The sequence below is a fragment of the Phyllobates terribilis genome, unplaced genomic scaffold (genome assembly GCF_046119375.1).
Source record: "Phyllobates terribilis strain yellow unplaced genomic scaffold, ASM4611937v1 Scaffold_1__5_contigs__length_1240528914, whole genome shotgun sequence".
NCBI lineage: Eukaryota > Metazoa > Chordata > Amphibia > Anura > Dendrobatidae > Phyllobates > Phyllobates terribilis.
This window is the reverse complement of record NW_027362761.1, coordinates 946,980,736-946,997,417: the sequence shown is the minus strand read 5'-3', so window position 1 is coordinate 946,997,417 and position 16,682 is coordinate 946,980,736. Positions and strand designations below refer to the sequence as shown.

At 39.8% G+C, this 16,682-nt stretch overlaps 1 protein-coding gene across 1 annotated transcript in view; it reads right to left on the bottom strand.

Moving 5' to 3' along the window:
* The window catches only part of IL15 (interleukin 15), a 66,638-nt gene that overhangs the window by 25,459 nt on the left and 24,497 nt on the right, over positions 1–16,682 (bottom strand). The window contains exons 2-4 of the mRNA XM_073642139.1: positions 13,723–13,884; positions 5,023–5,101; positions 785–820 (exon numbers count right to left, since the gene is read on the bottom strand). Coding sequence (XP_073498240.1) covers positions 785–820; positions 5,023–5,101; positions 13,723–13,763 — 156 coding nt within the window. The 5' untranslated portion in view covers positions 13,764–13,884. The remainder of the gene's footprint in view (positions 1–784; positions 821–5,022; positions 5,102–13,722; positions 13,885–16,682) is intronic.

Genomic DNA, 16,682 nt, shown 5'->3' with positions numbered 1-16,682 from the left:
TCCAGACCTTATCTTGACCTCCACTGTTCCTGGTAGCTGCCATTTTTTAATTACATTTTGAACTGAGGAAAGGGCAACTTGAAAACGCTTTGCTATCTTCTTATAGCCTTCTCCTGCTTTGGGGGCCTCCACCATTTTTATTTTCAGAGTGCTAGGCAGCTGCTTACAAGAACCCATGGCTGTAAGTTTTTTTTAGCACAAGGTTAGAGGAGGCTGGGTTTTTATAAAGCTGGAAAATTAGCATCACCTGGTCTTTCCTAACTATGATAGTGAACAAGCCATAACCCTAACAGGCTAATTAAGGTCTGAAACCTTGGTGAAACACACAAATCTTCAAGGGTGCCCAAACTTTTGCATCGGCCCATTTTCCTTTTTGCAATTTTTAAAATGTAAAAAACAAAAATATATATATTTTTTGCCTAAAATACAAAGGAAATGTGTCATATATAACTTTAGGCCTTTTAAAGATCATTTCATCTTTAACTTGCTTAACTATTCACAATAACAGTAATTTTGACCAGGGGTGCCCAAACATTTACATGCCACTGTAAGCAATTATTTTCTCATGCCGATTCAGGGACTTCAACGTCAGGCTGATTGGGCGCCGTCATGGGAAGTAAGAAGGGCTTGTCCTAGTAGTGAACAGCCTCTTTAAATAAAGCTCTGGCTTTCACATGTCTCCCAAGTGCACACTTCAAGGTGGATTACTATTTCTCAGAGTCTGTGGCCTATACTTTTATGATTATATAAAATTGTATAAAGTAGTCTGAAACAAATTACTCACATAGTTATCTTTCCAATACTTACTGCTTTTAAAAATCTACAGAAAAAAAAAAATCAAGAAGTTAATATATGTAAGTTTAGCAGTATTAGACATGTTTATATAATACATACAGTACACAAGATATACTGATTTGATGTGCAAATCACTTTAAAAACTGTTTGTGTGATCCATAACTTCTAAGATAATAACTTAACAGAAATATAGGTAAAAATTGCTCCACTCTTGTACTCCTCTGTTTTAAATGCATACATGTGGTAAGTAGTAAGTAGCTTTTGTTTTTATACAGAGTGCACAATCATTAGGCAATTTGTATTTTTGATGAATAATTGTATCAAAAAGGTTAATAAACCTGAAACCTGATTATTTAAGAAAGCAAAAGTGAGGTTCTGTCCATCTGTGTGTGCATAATTGGGTAAATATTAGTGTGCAGAATAATTGTGCAACTATAAGAAAAATGTAAAATTTTCCATCTCAATTGTTTATTATAGTTAAAGTGAGAAGTACTAAACAACTCAAAATGTGCAAAAATATATATTTTTTAAATGCCAGAAAAGTATCAGCAACCAATATAGATGGCCTTTTCAATAACAGTCATAAGCCTTTCGTCCATCTGCTGAAGATCAACTTTTTGGTTAGCACTAGTGATGAGCGAACATGTTCTGTTAACCCTTTTGACGAGCATGCTCGGGTGCTCGCCAAGTATCTTCAGCGTGCACGGGTGTTCTGTTTTAGTCACTCCGTGCTCATGATTTGCGACTGTTTGACAGCTTTAATACATGTGAGGATTGCCTAAGAAACACGCATTCCTCACATATATTAAAGCTGTCAAACAGTCGCAAATCATGAGCACAGAGTGACTAAAACATAACACCCGAGCACGCCGAAGATACTCGGAAAACACCGGCATGCTCGTAAATCTCAAGAACATAAAAAAAATGTTAACAAAGATGGATGAAATACCAAAGAGAAATACATTATAATAAACAATAATGATGGCAAAGCAAGATCTCAATAATGAAACATGCCCAGAATGTCGTCTATATCATAGCTTGTGTTGACTGCAATAAAACTCGTATGTAGGTTGAAAATCTGCATTTCTGAACATTTAACTGACATTTCTTGTTCTACTAGTTCACATTGTACATTATGCATCCAATCACTTCATTACTCACCATGAACGTCAAACAGATTCCTTTAAAGAATACAGCATTGAAAGGGTATCCAATAGTGATGAGCGAGTATGTTCTGTTAACCCTTTCGGCACGCATGCTTGGGTGCTCGCCGAGTATCTTCAGCGTGCTCGGCCGTTATGTTTTAATCACTTTGTGCTCATGATTTGCGACTGTTTGACAGTTTTAATCCATGTGAGGAATTTCTAAAAAACAGGCATTCCTCACATGTATTAAAGCTGTCAAACTGTCGCAAATAATGCGCACGGCATGGCTCAAACATAACACACGAGCATGCTGAAGATACTCGGAAAACACCCAAGCATGCTCCTAAATCTCGAGTAACGAGCATGCTCGCTCATCACTAGTATCCAACTCACCCAGAGGAGGAGACATCAGGAGACGCGTCTTGACATGAGAGGCATTCTGGATCTATAATTTTGGCACATGCCATCAGGAGGGTTTGAATGAGCAAGGAAATCCTATTTCTTTATTGAGATCTTGTTTTAACATCATTATTGGTATTTCATCCTTCTTTGTTAACATGTTTTTTAAGGTTCTTGAATTTATCATCTTTTTAAGCCAAATATGCATGTTTTTATCATGTGACCTTTATGTATGATTCTATTGGTCACTCTATTGTATATAGGTCTTTCGGTATTCACTTTCATGTAGCTCAGATAAAGAACGACTGAGCATCGGAAACATGTTGCTTTGATCACTTTTATATTCCATGTTTTAAATGCTTGGAATATTGGAATTTTACAAGCTGGAATTTCTCTTTTTGCTGTGATCACGCCCCAATATACTTTCAAGTGTGCTGAATCCCTCTTTAAGAATTTTACAAATTTTTTACTTTTCAGAATCTCTTATTTGGTCCATATTGCAAGAGGAAAACAAGCTGCCTAATAATTTTCCACACCTTGATAAAGGATGCCAACAACCCTAGGCCTCACGCTTCTGATTACACACCATATGATATGCTTCATCCAATAATCATTCAAGATTATACAGTGTAGGGTTTCACTTTCTCTGGTAGGCATTAGGCCTTAGATAGCGTTCACACAGGCAATGCAGTGTTATTTTTCTAAACACATTCAGTTTTTATTGCTTTCACAGGTTGCACAGCACCAAAACAAACTCACAAACATAAGTTCCTCGTCCAGGCACTAACTAAACAGAAAAGACCCTGACTACTCATACACGACTGAGATAGTCCCAGCTCGGTCAAACAAAACAGCTATTGTCCATAGCAACCACTGATACTTGCGGTTCTCTGCACACAGCCTGTGCAAACTCTTCTCAGAGAGGGATTTCTGGCCTGTTTCTCTTTTCAGCTTCCGGACACTTCTAGTCTGGTCAGCTTCCCTGATCTGACTGTTCTAGATGAACACCTAGCCTGTTTATATACAGAGCTAGCCAGCTGCACCCCTCACCCCATGAGAGGCTGCAGAGCTAGGATTTAACCCTAATTTACCTGGCATTGCTTCAACAGCTTGGAGTTGGAAAATGTGCATAAAATTGATATGGTCATAATACTGACTTGCCTGATAATAGTATTTTACTACTACACTGTGTGTATGATAAAGGGTTTCAGGAATATTTTAAGTCCCAGTCAATGAATTGGTTGGTTCTCACTGCTGCAGCATACAGGAGTAGTGAGTGCTATCTGGTAAAAATTGTATAAAAGGTACATGGGGATCTGAAAATGAAACTAAAAAAAGCCATACTTCTGCCTGCGTCCTCTTGACATCTGCACATATGTGCACCAAAAGATAGTTTTAACTTTTGTTGGATGAGCAAGACCATGCTTTTTAAAGGGAATCAGTCAGCAGGTCTTTGCTACCTCATCTGAGAGCAGCATAATTTAGGCAAAGAGACCCTGAATCCAACGATGTATCACATAGATTACTGGGTGCAGCCGTACTGACACAATAAGAATTTTTAGATTTAGCATGCAGCACAGCTGAGAAAGCAAACCACACCCATACCAAGCTCTGTATATACATTGTCTATTGACAGTGAGCTGCTTATCACAGGAGTGGGCGGAGTCTGACCAGCAAATGCGTGCCAGCTAGTCACAGCAATGATAATGTCCTAGCGATAAAACAGTCTTTGTTAGTAAACAACATTTCCACTTCTAAATAGAAAAGCTCTGTGACAATTAAAATGAGAATCTAGGCTTATACAAACAAGCTTCACTGAAACAGGGCTCAATGACACCGATTGGTTGCTGTGGCTATGGCACTCTGAGTGTGGTGACACAAACCAATTTAAAATTTTCTTTTTTCAAAGCAGCAGTTTAACTGTGCAAAAGTAGTAAACATAAAGGGCCAATACATCAAAGTGTTTATGCCAGAAAAACTGTCCTTTTGCAAATTTCTGTGCAATGTGGAGTTGCGCAAAAACGTTGCGACTTGGCTTTTTTTATGCCAGATTCAAGAGACTCTGCCAAAATTAGCAGAATCGCGGAGGAGCAAGGGTGTCGCTACACCTGCCCATCAAATTCATGGAAAATCTCTCTTATTCCAGAAATCTTACTCCAGTCCCTGACTGGAGTAACATTTCTAATAAGGTGAACGGAGGCGCATGCCACTGATCAACTGTGCGGAATTCATTAAGTGGAGTGCAACTTTTAATTAAGCACATCTTATTCCTACATGCCCCTCATTAAAGACTGGCGTACAAAACACCTGTCTTAATGAATTGGGATTATAAACTATACATGTTTTGATATCATCATAATGCACTAATCCATATAATAAAGGCGACACGTTATTCATACCATATAGTGAAAGGTGAAAAATTTAAGATACAAAAAAAAGTCAGAATCAATCATTTCCGTGTCTTCCCTGGTCAACCTGTGGTCATGGATTAGACTTCTTAAATACTCTGAATATGGTGGAGAGTTATCCAATTTTTGTTTCTCAGTTATATCACTTTCAGTTCTACAGTGTCATGCTGACATCTTCTAAAGAAGGGCTATTATAAGCGATCTACAGCCTTAGCAACAGATATACAAAGTAAATAAAAACAATGTTGAAGTGAATGTATCTAAATGATACTTGCTTCTTTAAGAGATTTCAGTTCCTTTAATATAAATATTCCAGATTTAAATTCTTCAGTAAGAGCGTAATTACTTGCAAAGCTGAAAGTAAAAATAAAGAGAAAATTTAAATGTTAACAACTTTCTCAAATGCTCTTGTGCTACATTTCTATACTCTACTTTTACATTTTATTTATTAAACCTGTCAATAGATTTTCCCTATATAAATTATTTCCACCATCTTTTAGCAGCATGAATCAAATTGGTTCAGGTATATATTTTCCTCAGAAATGCTCTGGGATTTAAAAAAAAAAAAATATAGTGTGAAGATATGACCGGGGACAATAGTCAGAGACCAAACTAGTTTCACTCTAGCCAGTGCTGCTGCAGGTGATGGACAGGTCTGTCCCTTGTATGAACATAGGGAGAGACCTGTCAATCGCAGCAGTGCTGGGAAGAGCTGGCTAGGGGCGGAGCAGGTCTAGTCTGGTTTCCGACCGGCTCTTCCCAGTGTTGCTGCAGATGATTGACAGGTCTGCACAGGTTCACGTGGGAGAGACTTGTCAATCACCAGGAGTGGTGCTAAGAAGAGTCACTGATAACTTGTGGGATCTATAATATTATATATTTATATATATATATATATATATATATATATATATATATATATATATATATATATATATATATATATATATACACACATACACATACATACACACACATACGCACACATACGCATGAGAAGTTACCTTTGGTAACCCATAGAATTTCTATTTTGGAACTTGCACTTTATTGATTTATATGGGATCATTGGACTGTGTATAATATTTATTAGCATATATAGTATATATAACATCCCCCTGTTTTCCTATCCCCCTTTTGTATTTATTATCTGACCCTGTCAGTAAGCCACTTATTGGTGAAAGCTCCTGTCTTATTATTTTAATTGGTTTTACTTGGATTTTAAATAAAATATATTAATTTGAATATAATCTTTGTGGTCTTCCTGATAAAACCCAGTGGATCTACTTGGGTTTTATTTTGCAGAATGTGTTACATCGGAAGTTTCACATTTTTTTTTTTACATTTTTGGGGACGCAGTCTGCAGTCATCAAGCATGGATTGGATTCATGCTGCCTGTGGCTTGGGCAGCATGAAAAAGATGACCGGTTCCCTTTAATACCACTCCTGTAACCCAAGTAATAGTTAAACTCCCCTGCATATGTAAGAAAATATCTTTTATAATTTTTCTGCTCCGTATACGAATCAGCATGGTGAGGTCTGATGTGGTGTTTCTACACCATACTCAGTAGCGCCTATGTCCCCGCATTTGCCATCCTCCTCCCTTAATTAGTAAGACTGCAGTCTCCAATACCATTCACAGAGGCTGTTCAACTATCGCACCTGCACAGTAGGTAACAAGAGCTGCGGGAATCACATCAGCAATGGCGATCAAGTCAGGAGTACTGCGATTGGAGGAGCAGAGGCACTGAACGCGGTCCAGATACACCCATAGGACTGTCAGGTGCCAATTAGCATATGACGCTGTGCAATTACAAATGCTCTCAGGTATGTAGCGAAGCTGGGCTCTTATGAAGAGATTACAAGAATCCTGTTAAAACAACTAGAAGGTGGTGAGTATAATTTATACAAGGAAATTATGGTGGCAGGTTTCCTTTAAGAAATGAGTGGACCATTTTGAAAACATAAATGCCCAGTGTCTTTTTAGGGCATATGGAAGAAGGTCTTCTCTTCAAAGTAAATGCCTATTGTATAGCAAAGTCCATCTTTGTAAAATACATAGAATGTACAATACCTTGAACATCAACAAAATTATGATACATCACAGAGACATGCCAGAGGTTATGATTGGTAAACGTCTTTGTCCTGAGAATGAAATTGGAAATACCCCCTCTTGCAGATTTTGGGCCATTCATACCCTTACCACCTTATTTGGAGTAATTTTAAACAAATGGTGGTATTAGAAACGTAAAGGGCACTTGAGATCCAAAACACAGAAGATGGCGTTGATCATGGTTGCTTCCTCTTACCCTTAGTGCTGAAGTGCTTGGCTTGTCGGGCCGCCCATAAAAAGATATTATATTAATCAACAAAGTACATACGTGAACATTTGTGAGGCCTAGTCCCAGTAAGTTAGTAAGTTAATGTAGGGAGAAAGGTTGAACTTGATAGACCTAGGTCTTTATTCAACCTATTTTACCATGATCGATAAAAAAGAAGGTGACTAGCATTTCCTTATTTTTAGGGACTTAAATACATTTTATACAATGGTGTGAACAAATGAACCCCCTTGTCTTCTTAGAAGATGTATTAATTTGGAATGGATACCACATACTTTTAAGAAATAAAAATATTCTTAATTTATGCCCTAAAAAGCACACTACTTGTCCTACCAAACCAAATCAGTCCTTATTGATATTAAACATGGCATTTTCCCACAGAGTCGAACGATAATGAATGTATAAGGTGCAGGAGCGCTTGGTATGTACAGTGCTGGCCAAAAGTATTGGCACCCCTGCAATTCTGTCAGATAATACTCAGTTTCTTCCTGAAAATGATTGCAATCACAAATTCTTTGGTATTATTCTCTTCATTTAATTTGTCTTCAATGAAAAAACACAAAAAGAATTGTCCTAAAGCCAAATTGGATACAATTCCACACCAAACCTAAAAATGGGGGTGGACAAAAGTATTGGCACCCTTTGAAAAATCATGTGATGCTTCTCTAATTCGTGTAATTAACAGCACCTGTAACTTACCTGTGGCACCTAACAGGTGTTGGCAATAACTAAATCACACTTGCAGCCAGATAACATGGATTAAAGTTGACTCAACCTCTGTCCTGTGTCCTTGTGTGTACCACATTGAGCATGGAGAAAAGAAAGAAGACCAAAGAATTGTCTGAGGACTTGAGAAACCAAATTGTGAGGAAGCATGAGCAATCTCAAGGCTACAAGTCCATCTCCAAAGACCTGAATGTTCCTGTGTCTTCCGTGCGCAGTGTCATCAAGAAGTTTAAAGCCCATGTCACTGTGGCTAACCTCCCTAGATGTGGACGGAAAAGAAAAATTGACGAGAGATTTCAACGCAAGATTGTGCGGATGGTGGATAAAGAACCTCGACTAACATCCAAACAAGTTCAAGCTGCCCTGCAGTCCGAGGGTACAACAGTGTCAACGCGTACTATCCGTCGGCGTCTGAATGAAAAGGGACTGTATGGTAGGATACCCAGGAAGACCCCACTTCTTACCCCGAGACATAAAAAAGCCAGGCTGGAGTTTGCCAAAACTTACCTGAGAAAGCCTAAAACGTTTTGGAAGAATGTTCTCTGGTCAGATGAGACAAAAGTAGAGCTTTTTGGGAAAAAGCATCAACATAGAGTGTACAGGAAAAAAAAAAAGAGGCATTCAAAGAAAAGAACACGGTCCCTACAGTCTAACATGGCGGAGGTTCCCTGATGTTTTGGGGTTGCTTTGCTGCCTCAGGCACTGGACTGCTTGACCGTGTGCATGGCATTATAAAGTCTGAAGACTACCAACAAATTTTGCAGCATAATGTAGGGCCCAGTGTGAGAAAGCTTGGTCTCCCTCAGAGGTCATGGGTCTTCCAGTAGGACAATGACCCAAAACACACTTCCAAAAGCACTATAAAATGGTTTTAGAGAAAGCACTGGAGACTTCTAAGGTGGCCAGCAATGAGTCCAGACCTGAATCCCATAGAACACCTGTGGAGGGATCTCAAAATGGCAGTTTGGAGAAGGCACCCCTCAAATATCAGGGACCTGGAGCAGTATGCCAAAGAAGAATGGTCTACAATTCCAGCAGAGCATTGTAAGAAACTCATTGATGGTTACCGGAAGCGGTTGTTCGCAGTTATTTTGGCTAAAGGTTGTGCAACCAAGTATTAGGCTGAGGGTGCCAATACTTTTGTCCGGCCCTTTTTTGGAGTTTTGTGTGAAATGATCTATGATTTGATTTTTGCTTCATTCTCTTTTGTGTTTTTTCCTTGCAAGCAAATTAAATGAAGAGAATAATACCAAAGAATTTGTGATTGCAATCATTTTCAGGAAGAAACCGAGTATTATCTGACAGAATTGCAGGGGTGCCAATACTTTTGGCCAGCACTGTATATGGTCACCTCACCTAACCCCCAGCCTGTACAATGTTCAGGACACTGATCCAATACAAAGAAAAGCCTCTCCCTACTTCAGCTGTGTCACAATCTCACATATAACACAAGAAAATGACAATGGAAAGCAAGACCTCATAAATAATGAGGGGCATACCACTAAATATTAGATAGGCGAAAGAGAGAGCATAATTTTGTTACCAGGTGCGATTAGCTGCCATCAAACATGTTTGGAAGAGTCTTCCTTCCATCTTGCCATGGAAACACAAGAAGGCTTAGCTAAGTGTTCAAGTGCACAGAGAAGGCGAGAGAGAACTTAAAACAACCCCCTTTTTCAAGCACTGTTGGAGCATATAAATGTAACAGAGGAAAGTCCCCTGTCACAGACACCTCATCTGCTGGCCAGAGTGGAGTACTGGTGCAAAGAGTGAATCTCTCCCTTGAGGATGAGACTTGCCCATGTTTCCCATGGACAACCATAATTTGGCATAATGCTTAATCTTCCCAAGCAATAACATTTGCAAGGATGTGAATGCCATGATTTATCTCGATCAAAGGTGGGGAACCTCCGGCGAGTGGGCCGTACACGTCCCTTTCTCTGTCCCCAGGCAGATTCCCAGGGACTACAGTGCTCGGGCCAGCAAAATGCCGGCCGCCAGCCCTTTAATTGCTCCTGACACTGCGAGCATGCAGCGTTCACTACTGAACACTGAGGCGCGTGCTATGAAGGATTACGAACAGATGCATGCTCGCATCAGGACGTACATTGTAAGCAGTCAGTGCACTCCTTGCTTCAGTCCCAATGACAACAACAGTAGTGACAGACCCAGCCCCTTCTGTGATGCATGTGCCCCAGCGTCTCCTGTGATGAGGGAAACTGAAGTAAAACTAAGGGAACTGAAGGTAAACGAATCAAATTTGCAGATGATGTAAAGCTAGGAGGGATAGCTAACACTAGAGAAGACAGAAAAAGGATTCAGAAGGATCTAGATAAGCTTGAACAATGGGCAGTGGCTAATAGAATGTTTTTTAACAGGGAGAAATGCAAGGTTCTACATCTGGGCAAGAAAAACTAAAATTACATCTACAGAAAGGGAGGAATAGAACTAAGCAACAGCATGTGTGAAAAAGACTTGGTATACTAATAGATCAGACTGCACATGAGTCAACAGTCTGATGCTGCAGCAAAAAAGGCAAACACAGTTCTGGGGTGTATTAAGAGAGGCATAGAGTCTAGATCACACGAGGTAATTATCCCCCTCTACTCCTCCTTGGTCAGACCTCATCTGGAATACTGTGTCTGGTTCTGGGCACCACATTTTAAAAAAAAGACATCGAAAAACTGGAGCAAGTTCAGAGAAGAGCTACCAGGATGCTGAGCGGACTGCAAAAGATGTCCTAAGAGGAATGGTTAAAGGATCTGGGAATATTTAAAGAGGAGAGAAGTTTTCACAGCACCACACGGACTGCATAAATCAATCACTTAGAGTCACCTCAGATTGTATACTCCGAGTTTTCAGTGGTGCACAGCCAAGTAAATATGTAGCATCAAAATGAAGAAAGCATAAAAGGTACCAATCACTAACTCTTCTGAAATATATCCTTTATTGGTGCTAACAAATCATGTCAGCGTGCGGCACAGGACGGAGACCCCGGAGGGTGTGCGGGGGAGAGAAGGAACAGAGGACGACGACGACAGTCTTCAAACAGAGGCTGGACAGACATCTGTCCGAGATGATTTAGTGAATCCTGCATTGAGCAGGGAGTTGGACACAATGACCCTACAGGTCCCTTCCAACTCCAACAAGCTATGATTCTATTTACATGCTCCAAGCGTCTCCAGTGATGTACATGCCCCAAGCATCTCCAGTATAATGTACATGCACCAGCCCCAGTGTCTCCTACGTGATGTATATACTGCAGATCACCCACTGCTTTAGTTCTATAATTGAGCAATGATGAATTTCCCACTGTGAGGAGCCCTGCAGTATAATATTCATTGTGTTCAGAACTTCCTGCTGCAAGTTCTTTTCAAAATTCATTGCAAAGAGTCGACTGCGATCCAGACTGAGGCAAATCTGGAAAAGCAGTTGCAACATCATTAATACCACTTAACATTTTTGCAGTTCCAGCCATCACATTAGGGATGACTTAATTAAATGTATGACCAAATATATCAGGATAAATTTCAAGTTAATAATTTTGCACGGCCCCCGAGTGATGGTATAAATATCCAAATGGCCCTTGGCAGAAAAAAAGGTTCCCCACCCATGATCTAGATCCTTAAAGACTCAATTTACCTAGATTCTCTATACCACAAATTATATGGTCATTGATTATGTAACACATAATGACACGTTTTTTATCTAGTTGACGAGGGGAAAAAAAGAATAATCATGCGTAAGTGCATAAGGGGTCATCTAAACTAATATTGGAGCTGATGTTTTCTTGTTCAGATCAATCTTTTCCTATCCGTCAATTCTAGTTATTTCAATATATGCAGCTCTTTAGGTATATGAAACATATTTTTTAAGATACAGACTTCCACAAATACACTTTATTTATTTTTTTTTAAATATAGTTTAAACTTGGTTCACATACAGAAGTCTGACAAACCAGACAGATGTAACATAATGATATTGTGAAATTGGTCCTAGTCAGTCATTTATACACATTTACAGTGCCTACAAGTAGTATTCAACCCCCTGCAGATTTAGCTGGTTTGATAAGATGCAAATAAGTTAGAGCCTTCAAACTGCAAACGAGAGTAGGTTTTATGAACAGAAGCATAAATCTTACAAACCAAAAAGTTATGTTGCTCAGTTGAATTTTATTAAATTTTAAACATAAAAGTGTGGGTCAATTATTATACAACCCCTATGTTTAATATTTTGTGGAATAACCCTTGTTTGCAATTACAGCTAATAATCGTCTTTTATAAGACCTGATCAGGCCGGCACAGGTCTGTGGAGTTATCTTGGCCCACTCCTCCATGCAGATCTTCTCCAAGTTATCTAGGTTCTTTGGGTGTCTCATGTGGACTTTATTCTTGAGCTCCTACCACAAGTTTTCAATTGGGTTAAGGTCAGGAGACAGACTAGGCCACTCCAACACCTTGACTTTTTCCCTCTTGAACCAAGCCTTGGTTTTCTTGGCTGTGTGCTTTGGGTCGTTGTCTTGTTGGAAGATGAAATTACGACCCATCTTAAGATCCTTGATGGAGGAGCGGAGGTTCTTGGCCAAAATCTCCAGGTAGGCCGTGCTATCCATCTTCCCATGGATGCGGACCAGATGGCCAGGCCCCTTGGCAGAGAAACAGCCCCACAGCATGATGCTGCCACCACCATGCTTGACTGTAGGGATGGTATTCTTGGGTTCGTATGCAGTGCCATCCAGTCTCCAAACGTCACGTGTGTGGTTGGCACCAAAGATCTCGATCTTGGTCTCATCAGACCATAGAACCTTGAACCAGTCTGTCTCAGAGTCCTCCAAGTGATCATGAGCAAACTGTAGACGAGCCTTGACATGACTCTTTGAAAGTAAAGGTACCTTACGGGCTCGTCTGGAATGGAGACCATTGCGGTGGAGTACGTTACTTATGGTATTGACTGAAACCAATGTCCCCACTGCCATGAGATCTTCCCGGAGCTCCTTCCTTGTTGTCCTTGGGTTATCCTTGACTCTTCGGACAAGCCTGGCCTCGGCACGGGAGGACACTTTCAAAGGCTGTCCTGACCGTGGAAGGCTAACAGTAGTTCCATAAGCCTTCCACTTACGGATGATGCTCCCAACAGTGGAGACAGGTAGGCCCAACTCCTTGGAAAGGGTTTTGTACCCCTTGCCAGCCTTGTGACCCTCCACGATCTTGTCTCTGATGGCCTTGGAATGCTTCTTTGTCTTTCCCATGTTGACCATGTCTGAGTGCTGTTCACAAGTTTGGGGAGGGTCTTAAATAGTCAGAAAAGGCTGCCAAAAGAGATCTTTAATCCACACATGTGAAGCTCATTATTCTTGGTGCCTGAACTACTTCTTAATACTTTAGGGGGACCAAACAGAATTCTTGTGGTTTGAGGGGTTGAATAATAAATGACACTCTGAATTAACTTTTAAACGTTTAAAAAAAAAAAAAATTTGCTGCAGTCCATTTCCCACTTCCAGGCTGATCTACAGTACAAATGTCACAATGCCAAGTTAATTCCGCATGTGTCAACCAGCTAAATCTGCAGGGGGTTGAATACTACTTGTAGGCACTGTATGTTTGGTTAGAGCCAAATCTCCTCTTCCTTACCTGTTAAGATTATCCTTAGAAAGGTGTTTTTTTTGTTTTTTATTCACAACAATGGAGTTGTCTTTCACATTTTGCAGATGCTGTTTAGATGCTATAATCATTGTGAATAGCAGAAAAAAATTCTACACGTGTCAAATGAGTTTTCTGGCAGATTAAAGAGCTGTAGTATATTTTTAGCCATTCATTTCACAATTTACATACACCAATTAAGCGGGACCTGGTCTGATCGGACAGGTAAGGATCAAATTTCATAACATTTAAAAACTCCATTATTCACCATTACCTTAAGGTGATGCTAAATATTAACACAATCCGAGGATTCATTTATTGATGGGAATCGAGGAAAAAAGTTGGTTATCATCTATGATTGTCATCGTGGAGTAATTTACACCGCTGGAATGCCTGCGAAACGTCATCTAGAACAGATATCATTCCTACCAAAAGGCTGTTAGGAAAGAGAAAACATTTCTGTTAATGCAAAAGTTACAATATGCGCAGTCATCCATTCTTGATTAGAATTACTGTAAACTGAAACTTTCATTGCGAAAACCCAGAGCTATAAATATGAAATGTCGACAACAAAGGGAAAATAAAAGAAGAAACCAGATTTCACCCAGTATCTAGTGTGATTCACCTTATGGAATAGCTGTTATTCTAGGAGTTTGTTTTAGGATAGTGTAAAACTATGTAAAACTATAGTTTTACACATACAATCAATGTCGCTCAATCTAATTCTCCCTTATGGTATAATTCTGATACAAATTCCATACTTACCTTTTGCAGCGCAAGCTTGACTTCAATGTGATGCTACAGCAAAACCACTCATTTATTTTTTGGGACTTTTTTCATCCCGTTAAGAATTACATCTAAATACTTTAAAGAGAACCTTTAATCAATTTTAGCAGCATTAACTGTACATTCCTGCACTTTTTTATTTATTTTTCTCCATTCTGTTAGAGATACAGGGCACCAAAATTATTGGCGCCCGATTGGTTATTTATTTACATACGAGGGGCGATCCAAAAGTAATGATAATCGGTTATTTCTATTGCACTCAGAAATTAAAATAAAATGTTTTCTTCTCTCTTAGGTACCCACTAGTCCAGGAAAAAAAAAATCACTTAAATAGGCCACGATTCCCGGGAGCTACATTCATTTGAATAGTAACTGCCGAGGAGTGAACATCAAAATGGAAAAAAACGAGCTCAGAGCTGTCAAATACCTCTGCTTGAAAAAAATGACTACCAAAAAGACATACACAGCGACTTGGTGGAAACATTGGGGGACTCTTCTCCTCCATATTCCACAGTTGCACGCTGGGCCAAGGAATTTAAGCTGGGAAGAACATCGACGGAAGATGAACATCGTGAAGGACGCCCATCCACGTCCCTCAATGAAGAAAACGTGAAAAAAGTTGAAGAAGTTGTATTGGCCGATCGAAGAGTGACTATCAGGCATGTAGCTGAGGTCACAGGGATCTCATATGGCAGTATTCAAAGAATCCTTGCAAAAGAATTGCATATGAGAAAGGTCTCGGCGCGTTGGGTGCCAAAAATGTTAACAGACGAGCAAAACAAGAAACGAGTTGACATTTCAATAGCAAATCTCGAAAAGTTCCAAGCAGACAAGGAGAATTTTTTGTCACGTTTTTTGACCATGGACGAGACCTGGATCCACCACTTTGATCCCGAAACGAAACAATCGATGACATGGAAAATAGCCAACGAACCGACGCCGAAGAAATTCAAAGTGTCAAGCTCAGCAGTTATGGCGTCCGTTTTTTGGGATGCTGAAGGAATTATTATGGTGGACTATTTGGAGAAGGGAGCCACTATTACGGGCTCCTACTACGCAGAACAAATAAGAAGATTGCGGGAGGCTAACAAGGAGAAAAGGAGCGGCAAACTGCGGGCTGGAGTGCTGTTTCACCAAGATAACGCGCCGGCTCACAAAGCTGCAGTTGCCATGGCTACCATTCAAGAAGCGGCCTTTGAACTGGTGGAACACCCCCCATATTCACCAGATCTAGCCCCCAGTGACTTCTTTCTCTTTCCTCGGCTCAAGGAACACCTCCGGGACAAGAAATTTGACAATAGCGACGTGATAACCGCTGTTGGGGATTTTTTTGAGGGTCAAGATCAAGAATTTTTTTTCGAAGGGAATTTTAAGTTTAGAAAAGAGATGGACTAAATGTATAGACTTGTTAGGAGACTATGTAGAAAAATAATTTTTTTTTTTTGACTATATTCATTGTGTTTAGTATTGATTATCATTACTTTTGGATCGCCCCTCGTATATAGTTCCTATAATATACAAAAAAAAAGAATATAGCAGCACTCTGTAAATGCAAAGATTTATGCAATCATTGAGTATATGAAATTTGAACTGCATAGTAGTAATGCAGTTCAAATTTCATATATTCAAGGTTTGCATTAATTTTAGTGTTTACAGAGTGCTGCTGTATTCTTTTCTTGCATATTATACAGTCATAGCAGCTTGCACCTGTTCACACTTGCTTTATTCTATTCAGAAATATATAGTTGTTATAACACCCATCTATGCCAATCTTTGTCAGGGCAGGAGGGCTGCAATCGCACACCATGTTAAATGATGGAGTAGGAAGCCAATGGCCAGCTAATACCCATCTGTTTTTTTTAGCTCTCTGTACTGAAATTAGTGATGGACATTAGAAAGAAGCAGGAACTGATTTCTGCTATCTGGTAGTGCTTTTAAACCCTATGGGAAAATGTTGATGAACTATCCACTGGATAGCTCAACACTACTGATGAGCGAGCACTAACATGTTCGGGTACTCGTTGCTCGGGTCGAGCAAATTGGAATACTCGGGTGCTCGACCCGAGCAACGAGCCCAATGTAAGTCTATGGGAAACTCAAGCATTTTTCAGGCGGCTCCCCCCAGCGGTCTGCAGAGGACCTAAAAATTGCCCAAATCGATGAGAACAGTGCTCAAATTACATGGGAACAGCATGGGGAAGACCCCTGGAAGCATCTCTGACTCCCAGATCACTGCTGTCAGCAACGTGGTCAGAGTATTACACCACTTTTATGGACTCACAATAAAACATACAAAAACGAAACCAAAATGGATTTTCCTGGGAAATATGTTAAGGAACATCCTTTCCAGGGTAATGACTTGTATATAAGGCAAAGTAAATAACCAAAAACAAAAATACTCCTCCACAACTTGGGCTATGTTCACACGTAGCGTTTTTGATGCATTTT